We start from the raw sequence: 25315 nt of genomic DNA on the forward strand, positions 1-25315 counted from the left end.
CTTGTTTGGAGCCAGCCCTGAGAGGTAAAGAATACAACCTGCTAAATTTACTCTTCTGGCAGGAAAGATTCACATAAAAGTCTAAAACACTCTTTGCGCTTTTGTAGCCCCATAGTTTGGCTTGAAAAAGAAATGCAGGACAGGGATAAATTTTGCCATGGTGCAAAATTCAGCCCTTATCTGACAGGTGTTTTGTACCTACAGCTTCCATATGACAGAAATTCAGCAGCTGAGACATTATTTACCAATCCATCTCCTTTTGGAGAAGCTGAACCTTTTGCCATGTAACTGTGAAAGGCACAGAACTTCCCTTTGGGGAAAATAATGTTTCCCTACATGGGGCTCATTTGACTTTTTGTTATTTTTTAATTTGCTCTTTTCCTTTCTAAGTTAGGTTTTTATAAAGTGCTGTCCTTTGATTTTCACTGTGGTTCTTCATTTTTCTTTTGTGATTTTGACAGCGGTTGGTTGAAGCAGCAGAGGATGCAGATCTGTATCATGAATTCAACTCCTCATTGGTGGTAGGTCCACTAGTCATTCCATGTTTATTCCAGGTTCTTAATGTATGTGTTATGTAGTATCCAGTATGAAAGAAAAGATATCTAGAGCAGGGATGGAGTACATGTGGATCTCCAGGTGTTGCTGTTCCAACATCAGTCTTAGCCAACATGGCCATAGGTCAGGAATGATGAGAGTTGCAGTCTAGGAACATCTGCAGGGCCGCAGTTTTTACCATAGCTGGTAGTTAGCACATCAGATTTCAAGTCCCAATATTTACTCTTGCCCCACCAAATAAATAAATAAATTTTTAAAACTTGCCCCATTGGGAACCATCCAGAATTGTGAACCATTTAGAGAGTGTTGGCTATTGACCAGTGTAGAAATGAAATTGATAATTCTAATAATAACAATATTAATAATGTTGATGAAATGGCCCATGTCCTGGTGTGTGTATGCCCAAAATACACAAAAGGGGAAGGTTTTCTTTTAAAGGATTTATTCTCGAGAATAACCAGCTACCAAAATAATAATAATAATAGATGTTAGGGAAAGGCTAGATCTTGGAACTCCCTGACATCTAGAGTCAGTGTGGTGTAGCAGTTACAGAGGGACCTGGGAGGTCTGAGTTCTAATCTGCACCCAGCCATGAAACTTACTGAGTGACTGTGGGCAAGGGTTAGGGGTAAAAATTTTCTAGATCATGACAGCGCCACATGTGCTCATCCATAACTTCTTACTGTACTATTTCCACATGAGTTAATAAACATACCACACACTATTTTAATGCATTTTTCACTAAATATATGCATTTGCACACATTTGATACACTCTTCTTTGAGCTGAGAATTCTGTTACAAAATTTGAAAAAATGCAGAAACCAAAAGCAACTGCATTGCAATTTGTATATTTGTTCCAGGAAGTGTGAATATGGGTAGTTTGATTAAAAGTGAAGAACAAAAAGAATTCTTAGGCCAGTCAAAAGATTATCAGGGAGACTTAAACAGAATGAGAATTGTTTTGCTTTTAGACTGAAAGATTGATAACAATATGGTTGTTATGAATGTTCTCTCTGTGGTATCAGATGCATATTGGCCCATTCACACATACAAGTCATTCTATGATGATGCCTGCAAGTGATATTATGTGTGAAACACCTTTGTGAAGCAGCTTTTGTTTCTCAAATGGGTTATGAAATACCTTGAAGAAATACCTGTTTGAACCAAGCTACTCAACTGTTTGCAATGTATGGCTGTGAAAGCTGGACCATAAGGAAGGCTGAGCGCCAAAGGATTGAGGCCTTTGAATTGTGGTGCTGGAGAAGACTCCTGCAAGTCCCCTGGACCACAAGGAGATCAAACTGGTCAGTCCTAGAGGAGATCAAGCCTGACTGCTCTTTAGAAGGCCAGATACTGAAGATGAAATTCAAATACTTTGGCCACCTAATGAGAAGGAAGGACTCCCTGGAGAAGAGCCTAATGCTGGGAACAATAGATGGCAAAAGAAGAAGGGGATGGCAGAGGGATGAGGTGGCTAGATGGAGTCACTGAAGCAGTTGGTGTGAGCTTAAGTGGACTCCGTGGGATGGTGGAGGACAGGAAAGCCTGGAGGAATGTTGTCTATGGGGTCGCGATGGGTCGGACACGACTTTGCGAATAACAACAACAACACTCAACTGCACCCTGTGGTGACAAGCAGCCATTTCCACAATTATGGAGCCCTGAATTTATCAGTGCTTTTATGATAGAAATGGCTGCTGCAGATTAAATCATTTTTCACATGACCCCAGAGATAGGTAGCCTTGTGGGGAGCAGGGACAAACAAATGATTGGATGTCTGTTCCAGCTGTGAACCTTTGAATTAGATCCGGATAAAAACCTAAACTTGAACAGAATTCATTAAACATTGCTGAGGAATATATACTAATGTTGAGCTCTTGCAAGTTGGCACTACCTGGGGCATCAGTAGCCCATCATGGTCCAAAGTAGCTATGGAAAGGACTTAGCAAGCACATGGGGCAGCTGTTCCTCCTGGCACCAGTTAGTTCCCACATTGCCTGCACTCTTGCTGTTATCTGTAAGCCCCACAACCTGGTGGAACCCAGGAAGGCTTTGCAGGCTTGGTGGGGAACCTCTTTGTGCTGGAGATTCGGTATCATTGCTGTATAACCTGCCATATTAATCAGCAGTTGCTAAGTAACTTTGTGAACTGAGGCTTTGTGGTATCCTGTTGAATGTAGCAAATGCCATTTCCATGCAGTATGGAGGTGGTCTTATGAATGTCACAAATCTGTCATTTGACTGACCAAGTCCCACATCACCTGCATTCCTGCATTATTTGTACCTATGATTTTATCTATGGTAGGGTTCATTGGCATTATTTGGACCTACCTTGCTCGTCTGTGCAAGAGAATGGCTCCTGGGTAATTGACAGATATGTATATGCATACATCATCCACCTATAATATGCAGCTAAACACTGGAAATGAAGTATTTTGACATAAATGTGGGCAAAGCACTACATTGTTAATATTTTTAATGAATAAATTTCTGTAGTACAATCAGAGAAAGTTTAGGGATCTCACAGTTTGGCAAGACTCTACCCACTCATTTTGTTACCCTGTCAACACTGGCTTTCTAGAAGTAATGAGAAAGTATTAAATGAAAGGCAATAAGGAAGGGGAGCTTTTTGTACCAGCCGAAGAATAATGCGCAATTAGAGAACAGTTCTAGTAAAGAGTACTAAATTGTATTAACTGTTACTGATTTATCTCTCCTGTAGTAATTGATTCCTCCTTTAATGGACAGGTCTGAAATATTCCTTCTAATGTTCAATTATAGGCACAGAATGTGGTTTCTATAATGGTAAAGCAAAACACTTTGCTACAACCAATGACCTGCTAATCCAGCGTATGGCAGAAACTGTCTAATTTACAGGGATGCATCCTAAAGTAAGGTGTTTAAAACAAAGTACTGAATCCATTCAGTTAATGACATATTTTCCATAGACTTGGTAGCAGGGTATTTGCAAATCACATGGATCAAAGTTGCTTATGATTTTGCATACCATCTGTATCTAAAAAATATGGAAGATTGATGAGTATGAATTTTTGTTGCGGTCAACAGGTTGTTGTGGCCCTGAACTGGGGTTCCAGAACATGCTGAGGAAAAACCAGATTAAGGTCATTTTCTCCTGGGGATAATTTTGAATACTCCCCCCCCCCCAGGTTCTTCTGGCCAGAGGTTGCAGAATTCAAAGGCTTAAGTCTTCAGCAGCCCTCAAAACTTCTAGACTAAAGAGAGGAAATCTATACTCTCCAAGCATTTTGGACTGCAACTCTGATCAACCATGGTTAACATAGTCTAAAGATTATGGTAATTATAGTTAAAAACATCTGGAGAACACCAGTTTTCTAACCCTGTTTATTATTTATTTTGTTTTGTTTGTTGCATTTGTATGCCGCACCCCATAGCCATGAGACTCTCTGGGTGGCTTGCATTACGTTAAAAATAAGAATAAAACAAATCAATACAACAACAAATGGTAAATCAATAAATATTAAGCAAACAATAATAAGGACAGGCATTCACATAGTAATAAAATGCATTAAAATGGTGCAAAGTGTCTGGTGACTAAGAATTTTTTCTTTTAACATAGCAATTAGCATCACTAGAACCTTTAAAAACAACCACAGTAAAACCAAATCCACCTAGTCACCAACGTAATTGCAGAAGATAAATGTTTTTTGCAGATGTCTGAATGGAAGAAAAGATGATGCCTGATGGATCTTAATTGGGAGGATGTTGCACAGATGCGGGGCTATTACAGAAAATGTCCTTCTCCTTGCCATCTCCCCACTTACTTTGTTGTGAGGAATTTGGGAAATGGTCTCTGATGAAGATCTCAGTTATTGGGCTGGGATATATGGAGACAGGCTTTCCTCAGATATTCTGGCCCCAAGCTGTTTAGAGTTTTGCATATTATTGTGAACACTTTGATTTTAGCTGGGATGGCAACTGGCAGCCAAAGTAGCTTGCAAAGGACTGGCATGATGTGCTTGCAAGGGCCAATCTTTGTCAGCAGGCAACTTCCCCAATTTTGGACTAGCTGCAAACTCTGGGCAGTTTTCAAAGGCAGTCCCATGTTGAGTGCATTACAGTAATCCAGGCAAGAGGTTAGTAGTGTGTAGATACTGTAGCAAGACTCCACTGATTCAAGTAGGGATGCAGCTGACAGGCCAGCCTAAGCTGATAGAAAGCACTCCTCACTACTGAGTTCACCTGAGAAACCAGAGACATCTGTTCTAGACCTTGCAGAAGTCAAATTATTCTAAATAAGACAAGGGCCCTTTAAGCAATACAATTGCATAAGCCCCCCAAGTTTCTCTTCAAGGAAGTGGAACCCAGTGCAGAACAGACTTGTCCTCAGATGACTTCTGCTCCTTGCTGAAGCAACATCTTTTCTTGTGTTGCTGGAAATTTGAAAGGGGATTTTTTTTCTGCTGGAGAGGAAGGACATGACTTTGATATGACCCTCTGAGCTGTGACTTCAGGCTGCAGCAAACCAGGATACAGATTATGGTGTTAATGACTTAACATCATTGTGATTACATAAGTAACCTGTTTCTATGTTCAATGAAATGTTGGGGTGGAGGGCCTGCATTGCACTCACTGTTTCCTCTCCTGATTTTGCATTAATTTGAAGAACTGAACAGAGCCTAGGTATCTGCAATTTCAATCCCAAAGGCTCTACACACAGTTTTGAGACTCTTCCTTTTCTGAAATAAAACTAATTCTGATAGCTTAGCTCCAATGCAATTTACTAACCTGTCCTATTTTGTTAAAGTTATTTAGGGTATGAATTGACAGCATTTTGAATACTTGGAACATTTTGTATAAATTATTATTAACGAGTTTGAAGTTTCCTGACTTGTTTTGGAAGAAGAGAAAGGAAGTGAAGTTCTTGTGCAGCAAGGAAAAGAAAATTCAGAATGAAGGGCTGTGGGATAAGGAAATCGTATTCTATTTTTGGATGATGTTTAGCTGTGAATTCTTTGCAAGGGATGGTGTATTTATGACAGATACGATAGCAAAAGTTTGAAATTGTCTGATAAGTTGTTAATCCTCAGCAATCTGAGATCTCCTTGGATAAAGATTTCAAGTTGTTGGTTTATTTAACAAGATCCTAGCCCAGTCTTTGAGTTTAGTTGCTTGGATACAATCTCCAGGTCACTATTTCAATTTCTGAGCCAATAACAAATAAATAGAGGATTCAAAGTCTTTTGTAAGGATTGGGCCTGCTTCTTTCAAATACATTATTTCCAAGTTAGAAAGCTGAGTCCAAAGGTGAAGTTAGAAGGAGAAGAGGAAGGATTGGAATGTGTTTCTGAAACGCCAAGGTCAACAAGTAAAAATAACCAAGTGGCTAGTGAGAATCAGATTGCCTGTGGGGAGGGCGTGAGTTCATCAATGTAGTGGCATGTCACAAAGCCAAGTGAGCAGACCAGTTAGGCAGTGCAAACCTCCCAGAGGGTGGAGCCATTCCCTTTTGGAGGGAAAAGGGAGAAGATGGATTCTGTTTGGAATCTATTCTTGACATGGCTTGATGTCATGAACATATTTCCCCCATTTCTTCTTTCCAGCACAACTACTCTCTTAACTATCAAAGACTATAAAACATGGTTGTGGAAAGACTGAGCAGGAAGTTGGTGCAGATGGTAGTTTTAAGAGCATCTGCAAATAGCTGGCATGAATGATGCCTTGCATTTATCAATATCCCTGATATTTGAACTGTGCCATTTAATGAGCTCCCCTTATGCTATTTTCTATCTCCAGATAGCCTGTTAGCAAGAGTGCCAATTACCTAGGCATTTTTTGTTGCCAAGGTGGTATGAAGGATTGAAATTCAGCTGTACGTTTGACAGATTCATCAGTGTTGGATCCTGTGGAATTTAAAATGAATCTTAGTATATAGGTAATTGAAAAAATTATGTCTGCATGGAATATGCAAGCACAGGCAGGAGACATGTAACTCATTCTAGTTAAAAGAAATTCAAATAAGAACAGGTCATCTTCACCCTTAATGGTGACATTAAAGGGGGGCATTTCAGCTGCTTATTTCTGAAAGAAACAACCTACATCTTCCAAAAATCCAGGAAGTGTCCTTGAGTCCAAATAAATTATTCACCCATTGGTGAAGACAGGCTGCTGGGTGTTCTCTATGGAGGTTTGTTTAATATCAGTCTGCTGTTTTATATGTCACAATAAAAAGTTGACCTATTGTTCTGGCTTCAGGACAGGAAAAATCAGCAGCTTGGTTGGAATGGAGAAATCTTGAATCTAGGAATGTGATTAGAATCCTTGGGTCTGTTGCGGGCCATTGCAAGTTTGCTTTGGGTGAACTAGTATTACGTGCAAATTATTACATATAGATCAAAAAGTCATATAACTTGGAAAGTGGATTTATGTGATCTTTTAATCTATAAATCCCTATTCAAAGATTTATTTGGGGATTGATCAGGGTTGTGCCCCCTCTACAACCTACATACTCTGTTTGCATAGAATCTATGTGCCCTCACACACGCAAGTATCAATGTGCAATCCAGTTCCTGTATGTACAATCCAGACCCTGGAAAAAGGAGGGTCTCAAATCATACCTGCATAAATGTACAGGTGTGAGAGTAGCTTCAGATTTAGGAGCAAGGATAGCTGCCTCAACCAATAAATTCACTGGGTGATTTTCAGCAAGCCTGTGATATATTCTCAGAGCTGCATGTCTCTTTCCTTTTGTTGCAGAGGACTGAATTGAACTGAGCCTTTCCTCCAGACCTCAGAGGCCCTGTTTGCCATAGGGGGATAAATTCCCCACCTGCCTCTCCTAGAGTCTCAGGTGCTTCTTTTCAAGCACATGTCTGACTTTTTCCTGAGCCTTCACATTGTAAGCTGCCAGGACTTCCCCCAGTACTTCGCCATTCTGTCAGCTTCCTATAAAGCAGTGCAGAGAACTCTGAAGCAGTGCTGTTTCTTACTGGCCCATTTATGTTCACTTCAGTTGGATTAGTAGTGAGAAATAAAATTGCATGGATCTGCTGCCTGTTTCCTCACAGAGTCATCATGGCTTGGCTTAACCTACTTCTGGGAGTGTAGTAAGAATAATAGTAGCAGGGAACTGTGCATACAGCCCTGTGGTCCTTGTTGGAAGGATGGGATGAATGTGTTGGAAGAATAGTCACCACGATGCTAAATGCCGCAGATGTACATTTATCATTGGTAATGGCAAAGGATTCATGTGAATCCACAAAAGTTTGGGTCAGCAGGACCTGCCTCAGTCAGTCTCCCAGATATGTTCATTTGACCATGAACAGAAGCCTGACAAAAGTTTGTTTCTGAAGAAATGGCTAATATTTATTCCTCCTTCAAGGTGAGTTCTCTGAATTATCTTACCAAATTGTTGTACCACTGGAAGCTACATGTTTCCCTCTCATTCTTTCTCTGTAGGTTTGAAATAATACATTCTCATATTTTTGCAGTTTTTCAGCACTAGGTTTGGTGGTCTGATCTGTCAAGGAATATGTAGTTGATATTTAGGCTGTAGTCTCATGCACACACGCTTACCTGTGAGTCAGATCCCGTCAGCTCAGTGGGATTTAATGCCTGAGTTTTGGTGTATGAGTTCACATTGTGAGATTGTACCCCCAAACAAATGTTCCTATACCTATTGGGCAAAAAAAAACCCAAAACCCAATTGGGCATAATGGAACGGGCCAAATACATAGACTTGCACTGTAATTTGACATATACATTCTGGTGTTTCATGGCTCCATTATTGATAGTTGCATCCCTGATTTGAACAGAACCCAGGAATTCTTGTTCCCTTCTGAGGCCAGAATGTTATATCCAAGGACCAACATCAAGTGCAGATGCTGAAATCTTATATGGTACTGTTTCCCATTGAAATATTCATTATTCTTGTGCATCTTTATTCATTGCCAGTTTGATTATTACAACGCTGTTCTCATTAATGAAAAGGATGAGAAAGATAATTATGTGGAGCTTGGTGATGAATTCATTCTGGAACCAAATGAGCATTTCAATAACCTGCTGGTAAATACAACATACAGTGACATACAGCTTCCAACAAATGTCTACAACAAAGGTACAGTGTTCCTGCTTTGATTCTTTTGTTAAGGTACCAGCAAAAGCACAGCCAAAGTAACAAAACTCAGCTTGCAGCCTTAGAAATGGAGGAGGAGAAGTGAGATGTGACCATAGCCTTGCACATACTCTGAAATATGGATTCTTGCACTGATTCCAGAGGGACTGCAGTTCCTAACCTTCTCAGCCTGCATGGTCATTGGCTAAATGATGGGAATTGCAGTCTTACACATCTGATGGATGACAGGTTGGATAGTCTGGGGCAAACGATCCATAATTGCTCCTCACTTATTGTGGGCAGTGGGAGCTGCTAATTGTATGGGGTCAGCTCAGGTGGAGGGCACTTAACCATTTCTTTTCAGTTCATTATCCTGATCAAATTTATTTTTATTTTTATTTATTTATTAAAACATTTTTATGCCACTCCATTTGCCGAAGCCTCTATTCCATCCACCAGCTGTATATGAAACACAGCTGTCATACAGCCTCCTATATTTTTCTGCCACAGGACAAGAAAGGCAATGTTTTTTGTCAGGTAAACAGAGCAGGGAGGAAAACACCCAGGTGCTGCACTGCTACCCTATATAAATTACCACGGACACACCAATGTTGGGTTATATCCCCAGTGGTGTCACTCTGCTAGCATAAATTATACTGTGGTGATGGAAACCAACTTCTGAACATTACACAAGCAGAGAATCTAACCAAAGTTCTGCTTGCACAGCGGGCAGTGCTGTGCATTATGTATCTTAGGTTTACAGGGTGTTCTGCTAGTGCTTGTGCAACCACTTGAACAGCTAGAAAAGGCAACAGAGCTTTCCTAGCATAGGAATTTTTCTTACTAACTCTGTGCTGAATTTAGGCCATAGCTGCATTTATAAAAAGAATAATAAGATCAGATGTAGATCTCCCAGTGTAAAGTGCAGTTTTGCTGTTAGATCTCAGGTTCAAATATCAAGCATCTCTAGTTAACAGAACTCTGATAGCAGGAGAGGAAACGATCTTCATTGGAGTCCAGGGATAATTGCTCCCAGTCCTAGAGAAAGTTGTTTGAGACAGATGAGTGGTTTGAATTGGCAGGGATGGTGTTAGGGGTTGCCCACTATGCCTGTAGCCCCAGATATTTCATTTGGAGCTCTGACTCTCAGGGAGACCATCTGTCCCACCACTCTGTCACTGAGTACTTCACTGAAATAAAGGTCCAGGGCCTTGATAATCTCTGTTGCATCTCATCCCCCTGGATTAGCCAGCTTTTTGCTGCATGTGCTCCACCCTCCTGTTGTATGCTCCAGTTATTCTGCCTGAAGTTTTTTTTTTTTTTTTGAAATACCCTCCAATTGAAATACCCTCCAATACCCTCCTTTCCCTCTTCATACATTCCTTTTACAGATAGGGATGTCCTTAAGAAGCAAGATCCTTTAAAGTTATACACTCAGACTCCAGAGCATATATAAATGAGCATATGCATATTTGTGTATTTTCTGTCCTGTGGACTTGATCTTTTCAGTACCTGGTGCTGACACTGTGACAAAGCAGCTTCATCATATGTGCATATTTGGGCATCTAGCCATTTTGATTGCAGAGGGAAGTTTCACTAGATATTGTGTGTGGAGCCTGTTGATGTATCTACAGTATGTCTTCCACAGTTTGTTACTCCTTCCTTGTTCATTTTTTAAAAACGTTGTTGCTCCTTTTAAATCCTCCCTTTTTGTCACAGACCCTGATATTTTGAATGGGGTTTATATGTCTGAAGCATTGAATCCTGTGTTTGTGGACAATTTTGAAAGAGATCCAACTCTCACTTGGCAGTACTTTGGAAGCTCAACTGGATTCTTCAGGCTTTATCCAGGTAAAAAGTCTTATTCCTAACTGGCCTTATCCCAGAATATGCGCTTTTAATTATAATAGGAAAACATGGTAAATCAGATTCAGTTTTGAGAGGTTCTATGGACACACACACACAATCTGGATGAATCAGTTAGCATTAAAACCCTTTAAAGCTGGGATCCTTAGTGCCAGGCCTGGGGAATGTATGATTCTCCAAATGTTATTAAACTGCACCTACCACCACCCTTCACCATTGGTTAGTCTGACTAGGGATGATGGGAGTTGCAGTCTGCCAACTTCTTTATAGCCACATCTTTGGCACCTATTTTTGCTTTATGCATACTGACAGCTGTGTTAATAAATATGCGTAGGATGTGGCAGAAAATCCTACTAATTTCAGTGGGAGATTTAAATGGATATCCAAGTGTCTTCTGCTGAAATAAATGAAACCCAGAAGTCCTTCACTTTGCTTTCCATGCGTGCATGGATGGTACATGTAAGAATTATTAATTTAAATAGATTACAAATTTGCCTATATAGCTGATGAACCTTTAATGCATTTCTCTCTACCAGTTGAATTTATTCCCATTTCATATAACCTTGTATGAAAGTTTGAAAACCCCAGAACAATGTTTTCCTTTACAAATATGATGAACTTACTCTCACTCTGTTTTCTGTTCAATGAATTGTGACTTTGGGGAGTACAGGTTTTGTTCTGCTGTACAGAGTGGGTAAATGACAGAATCAGTGTGGTTTTGCAACTCACTGTGAGTGAGACTAGGTTATTTTTCTAACACATTTCTATCCTGCTTCTCTGTAAATATGGAATGCCTCTTATGACATACAAAGTAAAGATGCAAAACATCAAAAATCCATAAAATCACAATTAAAACACCCATAAGAGATCCCAGGTTCAAATATTAGCAATAGAATCAATTTATTAACCACACACTAGCCATCAAAGACCTGCTGTAACAAGAGCCAACTTAAATGTAGAAGGGGAAGAAACACAGTGGGTTGTAATTAAATTTTCTCCCTCAAAATTTGTTGCTTCTATGAGCACCTTTACTCCCTCTTTTTTATGAAGCTTAAGGGCTTGTAACTACATTTGCTTTTCTTAATTCCTTGTTATCCTTGTTTTTCCTCCCCTCTGCACACATTCCAGCTCCCCCTTCTAAATGTAGACTATTATTTTGTGCAGGGAGCTGTATTTTACATGTAAAACACCATGTCTACGGGCAGTGCAATATTAATTGATATTATTATACTGCCCAGGGAAGAGGTAATGAGATAGTAGTGACACCAAAAATGCCAATATGCTAAAAATGCATTAAACATGCAGAATGAGTAAAACAAAGATTGAACATACCATGGGAAGTTGTGAGGAGTTCCAGTTGCTCCATCTCAAAAAGGATATTGAGAATAATATTGAGAGCCAGTATAGTGGTTAGAGTGCTGTCCTGTGACCTGGGAGAACTGGGTTCCGTCACAAAGCTCTGTGGGCAATTTAGGGATAGTCACTGACTCTCCACCTAATCTACCTCATAAGTTTGTTGTGAGAATAAGACCAAAAAGAGGAAGAGGAAGATTGTGTAAGCTGCCTTGAGTTCTTTGAAGGAAAAATGTGGGATTTAAACAGGAAAGAAAGAACGAATGAACAAACTGTAGTGACATTTTAATGTTGTGGAAGCTCTAATGCAGGGACCCCAATTCTAATGCTTCAGTAGCAGGGCTTGTTCTTTTGTTGTATGTTGTTGCAAAATTCTTTTGGTGTGTCTTCAGGGATCAAGTGGACACCTGATGAAAATGGAGTCCTCTCCTTTGATTGCAGAAATCGAGGCTGGTGAGAGATTTTGAAAAGATTTCAACTCTTGTGTTTGGTTCTTAAATGTAGATTCTGTTTTATTTTGTACATTTACCTTGTCCTGTAGTATTCTATAGATTTTTAACTCACCCACTGGTCTTCATCCTTTAATGTGATTTAAGGAAAAGGTGAAGGTAGAAGCCTTGCCTGTTCAGTGGAGAATGTTGTTAGATATTTCACCTCTTCTGGATGGGGTTGCACTCCCCCTAAAGGACAGGGTTCATAGTTTGGGGTTGCTTCCGGACCCAGAACTGTCACTTGAGGCACAAGCAGACTCAGGGCATGGAACACCTTTATCAGCTTAAGCTGATATACCAGCTACCGCGCTACCCGGACAGAGAGAGCCTAGCTACATTTATCCATGTTCTGGTATCCTCTCCTTTGGATTACAGAAAGCATTAAAAATCCCTATGTGTTGTATGTGGCTCTGCCTTTGAGAATGGTCTGGAAAATTCAGCTGATCTAAAACAAGGCAAAAACAACAACAAAAAAACTGTTAATGGGGACTGGCTCATGAAAGCATATTACAACTGTCCTCTTCCAGCTGCACTGGCTGCCAGTTGAAGTCTGGGCCCTATTCAAAGTGCTAGTACTAATATTTAAAGCCCTAAATGGCTTGGGGACAGGTTATCTGAAGGATCGCCTTGTCCCATATATACCTACCTGGACCTGAGGTCATCTTCAGGAACCCCTTCCAAATCAAGTGAGGCAAGTAGCTACCAGGAAGAGGGCCATTTTGGCTCTGGTACTCCAGTTGTTTCCCAAAGAGTGTATGCCTGGTGCCTGCTTTGTGTTCTTTTTTGTACTGGGTAAATACCTTTTTATTTTCCCAGCATCTTAACAGTTTAACTATTTAACTTCATTTTTAATATTGCATTTTATTGTGTACAGCTGCTAATGCTTCTATGTTGATTCAATTGCAATTGCTACGTGTGTTTGTGAATGTTTGTATCTTAATGTTTTCAACAGATCCTCAGCTATTGGGCTGTATAAAAATGGGGCGGGGGGAAGACATTTCTCTTCACTGAACTGTGAAGAGATTGTTCTTGTGTATGCTGGCTTTCAGTTCTCTGGAAGCTAAAATTACCTTCTAACCAAATTGTATTAAGATGGTTCTCCCTTCTCACTCTTCACTTCTAGCTGAATCATGTCTTTTAAGAAGAACCTCTCGATTCTGCTTTTTTTTCTTCCTCCATGTCACTTGTCTAATGCTAACTTTGAGTAGGCACATGCATGTGTACACAACACATACATGACAGTGTTGGATAAGGAAACTGAGTCTTCGTGGGGAACTGAAATGTCCTCCTATATGCTTAAGAGGGTTTGGGAACCTGCTGAAGAAAATGTTGAGGGCATAGAGGAACTGCAGGGTGAGGGTGAAGAAAGAAAACTTCTGATGCATGTACAGATGCTTGTTGCATAACACTAGATTTAGCCCCATATGATACATATCCTCAGAAAATTGCACAGCCACCCAAGATAACTGAGAAGCATGAAAAGATATTATCAATGCAAACTCCATTATAAAAGGGAATCTGCATATTGTGAGTTTATATTCTTTGCTATTTATTTTTCCAGATGAAATTATCCATCAGTTTTTGCCAGCTTTTCACATTCCTGTAATTTAGTGCCAATGGTAAATAGAGAAATAAAAAGAAGAATTCCTGGAATAAAGTCATTTTGATTATTGAAATCCATACCAAACACATTAGCTTCAGTTGTCTCTGTTACATTTCTCTTGTGCTTTACAGATAATGGGATCATACTTGGTCTTGCCCAAATGCTTAGCTTTTCGTTATTATGGCAGGTGGTCCCTCGCCCTTCTGATATAATAGTTGTAGTTGATCTGGGGAATATAAATTACCTGATATAACAGTAGTAAGATTTTTAGCAGCTTATGGTTCATGAGGGGTGATTGTGGCATTTGGGAGGGGCCAAATGTAGGAGCTCCCCCCACATGGATCAGGGCTTTTTGAATTGTCACTTGCAGTGAGATGGAGCCATGCTGCCCTGGCATCAGTGTAAATATGAAAAGGGGACATTAATTGTCAAAGTACTTGTTCATTATTAGTGAAGCTTGAGAAGACAGGAGTTGTTAAGGGTAGATCTCATTTTCAGATAGTGGAGATTTAGGGTTTCTTCTCTCTTATTAATGAAACTCTATAGCACTCTCAGATTTTGTTTCCTTAAAGAAGTATAGAAATCTAATAGTGCTTGTCTACTCAGAAGGCATTTGTGTTGAATACCAGAGCAGACTACAACTACTTCCAGGGTAGTATTTATACAATTTCAAACTGTTAGCGGCATGGCTTATTTCTTTGGCAGGTGCATCCCTGGATTTTTAAGTCAAATGGGAAAATAATTTATACCTTCTTGTGACTGTACTGTATGTTTAGATCAGATATTCAGTATTTCTCAGCCTAGGCAAAATCATATATCCATGACATGTCCTGAATCTTTACTTTTGCACACTTGCTGTACTGCTTTCTTTTTCTGTCCCCGTCAAGGTACATCCAGGCAGCTACATCACCTAAAGATATTGTAATTCTGGTGGACATCAGTGGAAGCATGAAGGGTCTCCTACTGACCATTGCCAAACACACCATTGTCACCATTTTGGATACACTGGGAGAAAATGACTTCGTCAATGTTATCGCTGTGAGTATAACATACCTTTCTTCATTGCAGGCATGCTCTCCTTCAGAGTCAGCTCTAGATTTGTAATGGCTCTGGTCAAGAGCTTTGGTTTGGAAGGCTGCACCCCGCACCCCTCTGTCCTCCAGTCTGCCCTCTTTTAACCATCTTCTGACTGGTTATATGTCATTGTCAAGATAGAGCCATGACTTTTCTGTTTGATTCATGCACTATGTGAACAGTTCAGTCAGCCTTGTGAATCGGATCTACATCTACCTGGAGGATGTTGAGAGTTATATTCTAACAGACCTGGGGAGCACCAAGGTGAGGAAGGTCTGATCTAGGGAAGGCCATGGCTGGATGCTTTCACTTTTTTGAAAAATTAAGCAGGTATATTGTAACAATGCTGTTTTGTTTTATGAAAGAGACTTTCTTGACTGCTTGGCTTCTTATTTCTTGCAAAGGGACTTATGCCCAGATACCCCTAGAATTAGTGAAGACAGTGATGTATCTGGTCTTGACAAAATTCCTCCCTTCTCTTATGCTTATTTCAGACAGAAATTAGTTTAGTGTATTTACCCCAAGGCATCTCTGGCTTTAGCTATCTGTACTAGGAACTGATGGCAGTTGCTAAAAATAGCCCTTGCCATCAGATTAAGACTTTGAATGGGCTAGGACAGAGTATTTATTCTCAAGAGCAATTGTCATGGGATTAAAAGGCAACGAACCCTTATGCCCCCCATCTTCCTAAAAATAAAGAACAAATACAGTGGATGAAGTGGTTACTGATGACTGGGGGGTGGGGTGGGGAAAAAGAAACATATGGAAGAGGAAAGGTGAGAATGTCGAAAAATAGCCACATGTACTTCTAAAAGCCTCTCTCTCCCCAATCCCTGCTTTGTGCCATGAAATATTTCCTGGCTTCTCTCAGTAACCTAGTCTAAATGCCTGTAAATGAAGTAATTGCATGTACATCCCCTGTGTACCCTTCGCCTCTGCTTCCCCTCCTTTCCTCTGTTCCTTCACCTAGGTTGACTTTAGCTTCTAAGTGACGCAAGGCAGACCTGTCTCTTTGCACTCTGGAAATCATCATGTGCATGAGTCCCACAAACAAATAAGAACATAGTGGCAGTGGGTAGGCAGTGGCTTGTTGCCCCCACTTTATTTTGCCTATTTCCCTGGAACTACCGACTTCCTGATTCATACTGTCTCCCATCTGTTGCCCTGCAGATCATTGCTTGAACCATCTTTGCATCGGCCCTCCTTCATCTATTTGCTCCTATAGTTCTGAACAGCAGAGTTCATTGCAGCATATATTTAAATGTTACATACTTTTTCCCCATTTTATGGCCTCAAGAGGCTCACAATGCTGCTTACAAATGGCATCACAATAAAATCATATTAGTATCAGTAACAGAAATAACCTGAATAACCAGCTGAGGAAAACCTCTTGCAACCTTTTAAGAAGTAAAGAAGGCTACCTGGTTCAGCTGGCAGGGCAGGGACAGGTGTAATTCAAGTTCCTCCTCCTCCTAACTTCCGCTAAATTAAATTCACGTGTGGAAATGTCTTTGGGAAGAACATCAGACATTGGCAGCCAGGGCTATGCAGGTTTTAAGTTAAATCTTCTGCCACTGTATATTGTTGGAATTTTGGTGAAGAAATGCCTAGCATGTATCTGTGTCCAGATTTATTTCCTCAAAGTATGGGAAAGTATTTTGTAGAATTCTGCATTTTAAAATACGTACTATGTCTCACAGCTATGATGACATTGTGCAGCTGTGGAGGCTGTTTTTAATTCATTACAATATCTGCAAATGCTTTTTTGGCTCTTTTTAGAAATTTCTCTGATAGTAGTCACATTTTCCCCTTTTGTCTTCACAGTACAATGACTATGTTCATTACATCGAATCCTGTTTTAAGGGGATCCTGGTTCAAGCTGACAGAGATAACAGAGAAGTACGTACTAAACTTGAAGGGACATCTCTATTGCATCCTGGCAAACAAGGTCCTAAAACCAAATGAATTTCTGTCTTGCAGGCTGGAGTTCAGAAAGACTTCCAGATTTGGAAAATTCTGAAGACTATGGTCTTAGCTGTGCCATATTATAGCTCTTGTTGTCTATTGCTCCTTGATAGACAAGATAATGCATTTCAAAATCAACAATGTACTAAAAGCAAAATTTTAATAATACTGTAAATATTAATGTACAATTCTTATATCCCACCCTTCCTCTTGAGCAAAAGTACAAAGCAATTTACAAGTATTTATGATAAAAATGCCAAAAAAACCAAGTAGTAAAATCCTATCATCATAAAATAGCTAAAACTAGCTATTGCCTCAGTGCATAAAAACAATCAAATCAATTGCAGGAAATCCTGGGCAGCTTCTGCCAGAATGCAGGGCTAGAAGGACTGATGGTCCCTACTTGTTTCTCAGCCTAATTCTAGGTGCTTCATATCTCTTTTGGAGACCTAAATCTCTTGGAGCCCAAATACCTGACGGATTGCCTCATCCTGTACTATCCTGCCCATACATTAAGCACTCTAGAGGAGGCCCTATTCTGAATACCATCTTTTCTGTGATGGCACCCTGAGTTTAGAATGCCCTCTTGAAGGAGATACAATTGGTGCTGGGCTTGTTTTCTCTGGGGCACCAAGTTAGAACATTCCTTTTTGCCTAGACATCTTAACATGTTTTCATTTCAGATTTTTAAAAATGCAATTTCCTTTTAAAATTGAGTTGGTTGTTACGTTTTTGTTTTATTTGCTGGTTGTAGAGTTACTATTGCTTTTGCAGAGGGCCTTTTAATAATCATTATATTGTATTTTTTAAAAAGTTATGTATACTGCCCTAATAGGTAAGCATGGGTTGTACATTTTAAAGGTAAATAAATTGTCTAGCGTACTATAAGGCAGTGTCATGGTTTACCCAGATTACCCAGGTCTTTGCTGCAAATGTGGATCTTACACCAATCCCTTGGTACAACAGCTTCTTATGGGAGCTCTAGTTTGCACACAGTTCACACGAGTACAAAAGATTCTTACTAACATCCAAGAAGGAGATAGCATCATGTATGCACTCCCAGACCTGGAGCTGTCTCAGTGTTAGAGTCAGTAGGGATACAAACTTGCATAGGTGCTCCATGTTAATCCATGCAGAGTTTTAGATGTCTGGCCATCCCTGCATTATTCTTTGCCTCATGCTCCCATTTGGTGCTATGAGAATATAATTCTTGTTCTCTTTGATCAGCACTTCAAGCAGCTGGTGGACGAGTTACAAGCAAAAGGTGTTGGGACAGTGAACAAAGCCCTGACGGAAGCCTTCAGAATCCTGAGGGAGGTAAGAAATGTTGTGAGCCTGGGATTTTCTTTTTGCACACAGCATGTGCACATGAATGTGTGCTGTCTTCCTTCTGTGTCCTGCAGCATTGTGGCAATTATGGCAACCCACTGGAGGAGAAGGAAGGGAATGCTCCAGATACTGGTGACACAAACACTTTGTGACAGCGCCAAAAGCTGCTGATGAGCATGCTGGCTGGAATGGCAACACAGAGGATGATGGTGACATATCTGACATTGTTATTTTAGGAACATTGATTTACACATGCACACACAGACAGACACACACAATGTTTCACTCAGATAGCAATGAAAAGGTGATGTCATTACAACAAAGAAAGATGGGTTATGAATCTGACTTGTGGAGCTAAAAAGTAAACTATGCACTTTGATTCTGTGAAAAGAGGTGACCCCAACAGATCAAAGTCTTGACTCATTCAGAACAATGTTTTATCAGTGGTGATACTGTTGAGTTAGCATTTGCATTTAATCAGAACTTTGTCCTTCATATTTTAGCATCGTGCCAATTCTTCAATGGTTTGAGAATATGGAATGATTGATTGTGTCTCCTTTCCAAATGACAAGAGAGGTGAAAGGGGTTAGAATGAAGGCATTAGAAGGACTGAGAATGAGAGCCTTTAATGTGAAGGCCTAAAATGACATAATTAAATTGAATATATTTCCTGAGTCAGGTTCACTTACAGAGATAAAACTTGCAGCCTTGGCCTTGTACTGAGTGAATGAAATGAGTTAACTTGGAATTGCTTTGCTTTGCACTGGTATAATTTAACCCATCTGCACTAGCAGATGATGAGTAGCTGTAGCAAGTGGCATTTCGGCTAGGAATAGACATGCCTGAAGCATTACATTTTATCAGCACATTCAGCACAGTTGCCCTACAGGGAAGCTGTGAAGGCAAAATAGCCTTGCCAAGCAGATAATAATGGAAGTATTAGTAAACTGTAAATCTACACTAAAGCAACCAATACCTTGAATTTGGGGTAGGCAAAAGTCCTGATTATACCTTTGGAAAGTCTAACTTCTTTCCCTAAATGTATTCTCAATAAAAATGTTTGCTTCCCTGAAATGAAATTTACTGCAAATCCATTAAAGAACAATAATGTTGTATTTCATGTGGGGTATAGCTGGGAGTGTATTTATCTCCCTCAGACTGAAACGTATTTTGGATTCAGATGTTTTCCTTTGAGCACCCATAGATGAAGCCCAGCATGGTTACTGTTCCTCTTCCTGATTTGTTGGGCATATTGTTAGAGGCCAGGTGTATGTATTCTGTTCTTCCACGGAAGTACTGTTTATGATATATAAAAACTTTTGAAAGGGAAGTTCACAAAAATGGTATGCAGATATAGCAAGGTTTGGATGCTACCCTTGCAGAAACTGTCACATATGACATTCAGCATCACAGTATATGTACAAGAAATCAGAGATCCTAAAGGCACAGAATATTGTGATTCGTGTGTAAAATCCCTGCAGTAGAAGTGTACCCTCAAGAAAGAAAGGACATGTAAAAAAATCTCAAAGGACATGGTGCTCTAGATCAGGACTTAATTTGAGCCATAGTTTACTCAGGACTGGTTGCCAGAATTTGTTTTCTGTGCCAAAGCAAATAGGACATATGAAATAATTATGTGTCTGAACATATGCGAAATTCCTTTCTCTCTCCACAAATTGTAATCACATGAAAGCTGCATCTTTTTGAGACTGGAGAAAAGTTTTCAGGAAGGTTTGGTTTTTGAAAATTTGAATCTTAATATCTCTCATTTAGAAATTAAGCACTGGTCTGGATTCTCAGTTATGAAGTACTTTCCAAGGTTCTCTTACTGAGCAGAGAATTCTCACTGAAATAGATGGGAACTTTGCCTTAACTGAGGACTTTTAGATAAGGCTACAATTTAGCAAATGTACTCACCAAGACTGTGTTTGTCTGAGTACACTTATTTAATCCTTGCCAGTCTGATCAATTTTAAGTTCTGTGCATATTTATGACCACGTCTCCCTTGTGTTTATAGTTCAGAGATGCTGGTCAAGGGGGCCTTTGTAACCAAGCCATCATGCTGATCACTGACGGAGCTATGGAAGATTACAAATATGTCTTTGAAAAATTCAACTGGCCGGATCGTAAGGTTAGTTTCCAAAGTGAGAAATTGAAGCAAATGAAAAAGACTGGTTGATACGATACAAATGATGAGTTGCAAAACTAGCAACAAAATGCTGAGTAGCATGGAGATAATTTTCCATTGAGATGGTTTGTTGGATGAGTCTTGCAAATGCCCAGAATTCAGTTGCCATACTTGGGATTTGGGTGGAATCATACGCTGATGATACCCAGCTTTACCTCTCATTCTCCACTAATCCAGGTGAGGCAGTGGCTGTGCTGAACCGGTGCTTGGCCGAGGTAAGGGAATGGATGAGGGCCAATAAACTGAAACTCAACCCAGACAAGACGGAGGTCCTGTTGGTTGGCGGATCGGGTTTCGGAGAGGGTGGATTTGACCTGGTCCTGAATGGTGCAACACTCCCTCTTAGGGATAAGGTCCGCAGCTTAGGTGTACTCCTCGACCCGGAGCTTTCTTTGGAAGCTCAGGTGACAGCGGTAGCGAGGAATGCCTTCCTTCAGCTTCGGCTGATTAATCAGCTGCGCCCCTACCTGGAATACGACTGCCTGGCGACGGTGACACACGCGCTGGTGACTTCCTGCCTAGACTTCTGTAACGCGCTTTACGTGGGGCTTCCCCTGAAGACAGTCCGAACACTTCAATTGGTGCAAAATAGAGCTGCCAGGTTGCTGACGGGGACGGGGCGTTATGCTCACATGACTCCAGTCCTCCATCAGCTTCACTGGCTTCCCATTGAAGCCCGGGCCCAATTCAAGGTGTTGATTATGACCTACAAAGCCCTATACGGCTTGGGTCCTGGCTACCTGCACGAGCGCTTACGTCCGTATATGCCCGACCGCCCTTTGAGATCTGCGGGAGAGTCCCTTCTCCGAGAACCCTCCATGAAAGAAATTAGGAGAGTAAGTACCCGGAGGAGGGCTTTCTCTGCGGTGGCGCCCAACCTATGGAATTCACTCCCCAAAGAGGTCCGCCTGGCACCGTCGTTACTGGTTTTTCGGCGCCAGGTAAAGACCTTTTTATTTAAACATCATTTCAATTGTTAAAACATATGATCTGGCCTGGGCAACTTCTTCTTCCTTCTCTTTCTCCTCCTATATTTTTATTTTATACTGATAATTTTAATTTTGTATTTGTAAATCAATGTATTTTTGTATTGTTATATTTAATGGTAATTTATTATGTACTATTGTATTTCAATGTATTTTATCATGTTGTAAGCCGCCCCGAGGTTTCGGCAAGGGGCGGCATAGAAATGTTATAATAATAATAATAATTATTATTATTATTCTCCAGTTCAAAGTGACTGTGGAGTTTTAGCAGCATGTCACTAAACTTGCTTTTACATAGCAGAAGAAAAAGGGGGGGTTCACCCTTGATCTTTCAAAGGGCCTTTGGACAAGCACAGTATGAAACTAAAATTCTTTAAATCTTCAACATGTTTTAAGAGATGCCAAGGACTTGTATTGTATCTGAGATGTCTTTGTTTTGTTCACTTTTTAACTAACTCCCCACTAAAGAATCAGACCATTTCATCACACATTCCCCCTATTATTATTTAGACCAAAACCAATTTGTTACCATGTGTTCTTGTATACAAGCATAAATGTGTACTACTTGATGTGTTTGTGTCTTTAGCTTAGGAATTAGGTGCCAAGGGAAGGAAGTGGTGAAACAAGCAATAGACCTAAAATTGGGTGCTCTAAGATGAGGAATGTGCAATGAGGCCAGCATCAGATACTGAGCTAACTGAATTTCTTTTAAAAAAAGAAAGCATGTATACCTGGGCAACATTACAGTGTCATTGGCAACTATTTAGTTAATCCAGTGAAGGACTCTTGGGATGGAGAGGAAAAGCGAAATGAATAGATCAACATGTGATTGTTTTGGGAGAAAGGGACAGGCTACCTTCAAATAAGATAGGGTGCACAGAGAAAGGCACATGAGGAATGTAATTGGGTGGAGATAAGAACCTGAATTCAGTTGATCCGTTGAGACATGGGGAAACCTTACTTAGCATTGGTGGGAAGAAGGAAGGAAAGATTATAGAGAGAAGGGATTGAAATACAAGCTTTACTTATTTCTTGGGGTCATTTTCCTTCCATTATTCTTTCCATAGGATGATAAAAATACAGATATAAAGTTAATGCTAAGGGATTGCTAGATTGATGCCAAGGTATAGCTTGCTGTCCTCTTTCTATGATAGGAGTGGCATTGCCTTGCAGGGAAGAATAGCCATGTTCTAGAAGAATCATGCATTTGCTGTTTTTAATGTTTAATTCCAGTGTCTGCGTTCTTATTTTACAGGTCCGTGTTTTTACTTATCTTATTGGGAGGGAAGTCAGCTTTGCAAGTAATGTGAAATGGATAGCCTGTAATAATAAAGGTAAGGAGCAATGCTTTTTCTTCATCATTGTTGCAATTCATTTACTATAAGTTAAGTAAACTGCCATCATCTATGCTTGGATTGTGGCCTTTACAATCTTTGCAAGCCTAATTCAAGCCTGAAATAAGCAGAAGGAAATGGAGTGGAATCCTAAGTCTGCCTATTTTGTAGCATGTGCTAAATAAGGGCCATAAAGCAAGGTGAACTTTGGCGAGAACACAGCTGGTAACTGAACTAACAGAGATTTTTATGCGGGGATGAAAGAAGAAAGAGTTGGAGGAATGTAGTTCAATTGGTATTTGATTTTCTTTATATGTGTTTTCAAAATGTAAATGTTTGAAGAACATTCTGAGCCATGGGATAAAGGATGATGGAGGTAAATACATGAAAAAGGAAATGCTCTAGGCATGTGTCCGGATCAGAGTTTCTCATGCAATTAAATGAGGAGTAAGTGCATCCACTTATGTATGCATTTCCTAAAATTTGCATTCTATTTTAGTGCTGTATGGCATTCCATTTGTGGCTTATGAAAGGGTTAAAAGGCTGATATTAGAGAACAATAAGGCAATAAAATTATGGTAATGAATACCATTGATTACTATAAAGCCAATGTATGCCAAATTTTCTCTAGAACTTTCCTGGTATAAACCAGTGAAAGATCATTCTGTCTGAGTTGCAAAGGAAATAAAAGTTGTTAAGCTTGCAGTTTTGTTCTTAGGTCCCATTGATTTCAATTGAACAAGCTTAACTTTCTGTTTTGTATCCTTTTCACATACTCCTTTTCAATATAGTAAAAGTAATTGCAGCATTATTTTATCTAGCCGAATTTCCATAGAAAATATAAGTTGTGAGCATGCTTTTGTATGGCAACAGCTGTTAGGTACAATAGAAGGGAGTCTGTTAGTTCCCAAGCCTTTCACTAGTGTGGTCGAAACCAGTTTTCAAATGCAAGAACACATTCTACCTCATGAGATGCTGTAAAATATAAGAATACTGCTAAAGGATGGATGTGCCTTTGGAAGTCCTTTCTGATGGCTTCCCAAGTGCAATGAAGCCAGGCCCTACTGGAATCTATTGATAGGTTTGCTGGGCTGCCCCCACCCCCAGGCTGTGCTAGGCCTCAGTGCAGACATGCAGAGCAGAACATTACCTTACTGAGCAAAGCCTGCTTCTGAACAACAATTACAGAATCCAATACATTTTTGGATACATCAGAGCCAAAATAATCCAAGAAAGTTAACTCTCTTCTCTGGGGAATGGGGGTTGTATTTCTTTATGTAAGGTTACTATACACAGATATCCACTTTGGCTGACGTCCAGGAGAATGTAATGGAATACCTGCATGTACTCAGTCGACCAATGGTTATCAACCATGATCATGACATCATATGGACTGAAGCGTATATGGACAGTGCAGTAAGTATTTTAAGACAAGCTTTCAGCCAGCAGACCTTAAGGTGGGTGAGGGATGTTTCTGAAATATGCACATGGTATGTCAGTGGGTAGCAGCAGCTGGTTAGTGCCAATGTTGTCTTTTGAAACTATCTACAAATTTGTCACACTGTGATTTTACGTGATGTCCTTGAGGTTCCACCATGATCCAGGGACTTAACGCAAATTGTATACCATGACTTAAGTAGTATCTCTGTCCTCTGTTAACTCTGCAGAGACGCTTTATAAAGGATTACCCACAGGAAAAGAGATTAGTTTTAGCCCAGGAAATGGGTCACTGAGTCTCCAGCTCAGTGGGACTTCAGCAGTACAGTCTGTTATCTGTTACACAGGGAGAATTGACATATATAAAGGTGTCAAGTATTGTCCTTAATTACCTAGAGAATAACCCAAGGAAAGCAGTTGTTTGAGAACCAAGCATACAGCCAAAGATTTGCTTTTTGTTTCACTGCAGCAGTTTTTGCTACCAAAGAGAAAAGCTGCTTCTGGAATTGCAAGTGACTTGTCTCTTTGGTAGTGGGAAAGTTGTGATAAAAAGTAGTGTTGCCATTGAAATTTAACCTAAAGTGGAATTCAGTGTGGATTTAGAGTTTTTTCCTCAGGCTGTCAGAGGAATTTTGAGTGAAGCGGGGAGAATTTTCTTTAGAAAACTAGAGAAATGTATTCATCTCTAGCAACAAGCAGAGCTCCTCTTGCATGGCACTTCCCACATGTGCATGTTCCTTTATACCTTGCAATTAAATGGCAAATGGATCAGTAGATTTGACATTGGCTGAGGCACATGGGTATCAATGTGGTTATGGCTGTTTTTTTCATGGTCATTGTGTGCTGAAGCCAGAATAGGGCCTCCGAAGAGCCAACCTTTAGGCTCCCACTGCAGCCATTGCCTAGAATCCTAAGGAAGTAAAAGGACACTGTTGAGGGTTCCCTCAGATGTGGAACTGGTCCTGCAAAAGTGTGTAGCAGTTCCTTAATCTAGACAGCAGGCTTAAGATTTTTCTGGCCAGTATATTGTAGTAGATGCC

The 25315-nt window shown here is 40.2% G+C and overlaps 1 protein-coding gene across 1 annotated transcript in view; it reads left to right on the plus strand.

The window, feature by feature from the left end:
- CACNA2D4 (calcium voltage-gated channel auxiliary subunit alpha2delta 4) overlaps positions 1–25315 on the plus strand; it is a 172033-nt gene that overhangs the window by 20440 nt on the left and 126278 nt on the right. The window contains exons 3-12 of the mRNA XM_044416980.1: positions 462–521; positions 8490–8652; positions 10369–10500; positions 12261–12321; positions 14850–15000; positions 16861–16935; positions 18229–18318; positions 20348–20461; positions 22760–22838; positions 24121–24254. Of these exons, the coding sequence (XP_044272915.1) occupies positions 462–521; positions 8490–8652; positions 10369–10500; positions 12261–12321; positions 14850–15000; positions 16861–16935; positions 18229–18318; positions 20348–20461; positions 22760–22838; positions 24121–24254 (1059 nt within the window). The remainder of the gene's footprint in view (positions 1–461; positions 522–8489; positions 8653–10368; positions 10501–12260; positions 12322–14849; positions 15001–16860; positions 16936–18228; positions 18319–20347; positions 20462–22759; positions 22839–24120; positions 24255–25315) is intronic.

Source organism: Varanus komodoensis, unplaced genomic scaffold (genome assembly GCF_004798865.1).
Source record: "Varanus komodoensis strain SLA01 unplaced genomic scaffold, ASM479886v1 scaffold85, whole genome shotgun sequence".
In the NCBI taxonomy this organism is placed as follows: domain Eukaryota; kingdom Metazoa; phylum Chordata; class Lepidosauria; order Squamata; family Varanidae; genus Varanus; species Varanus komodoensis.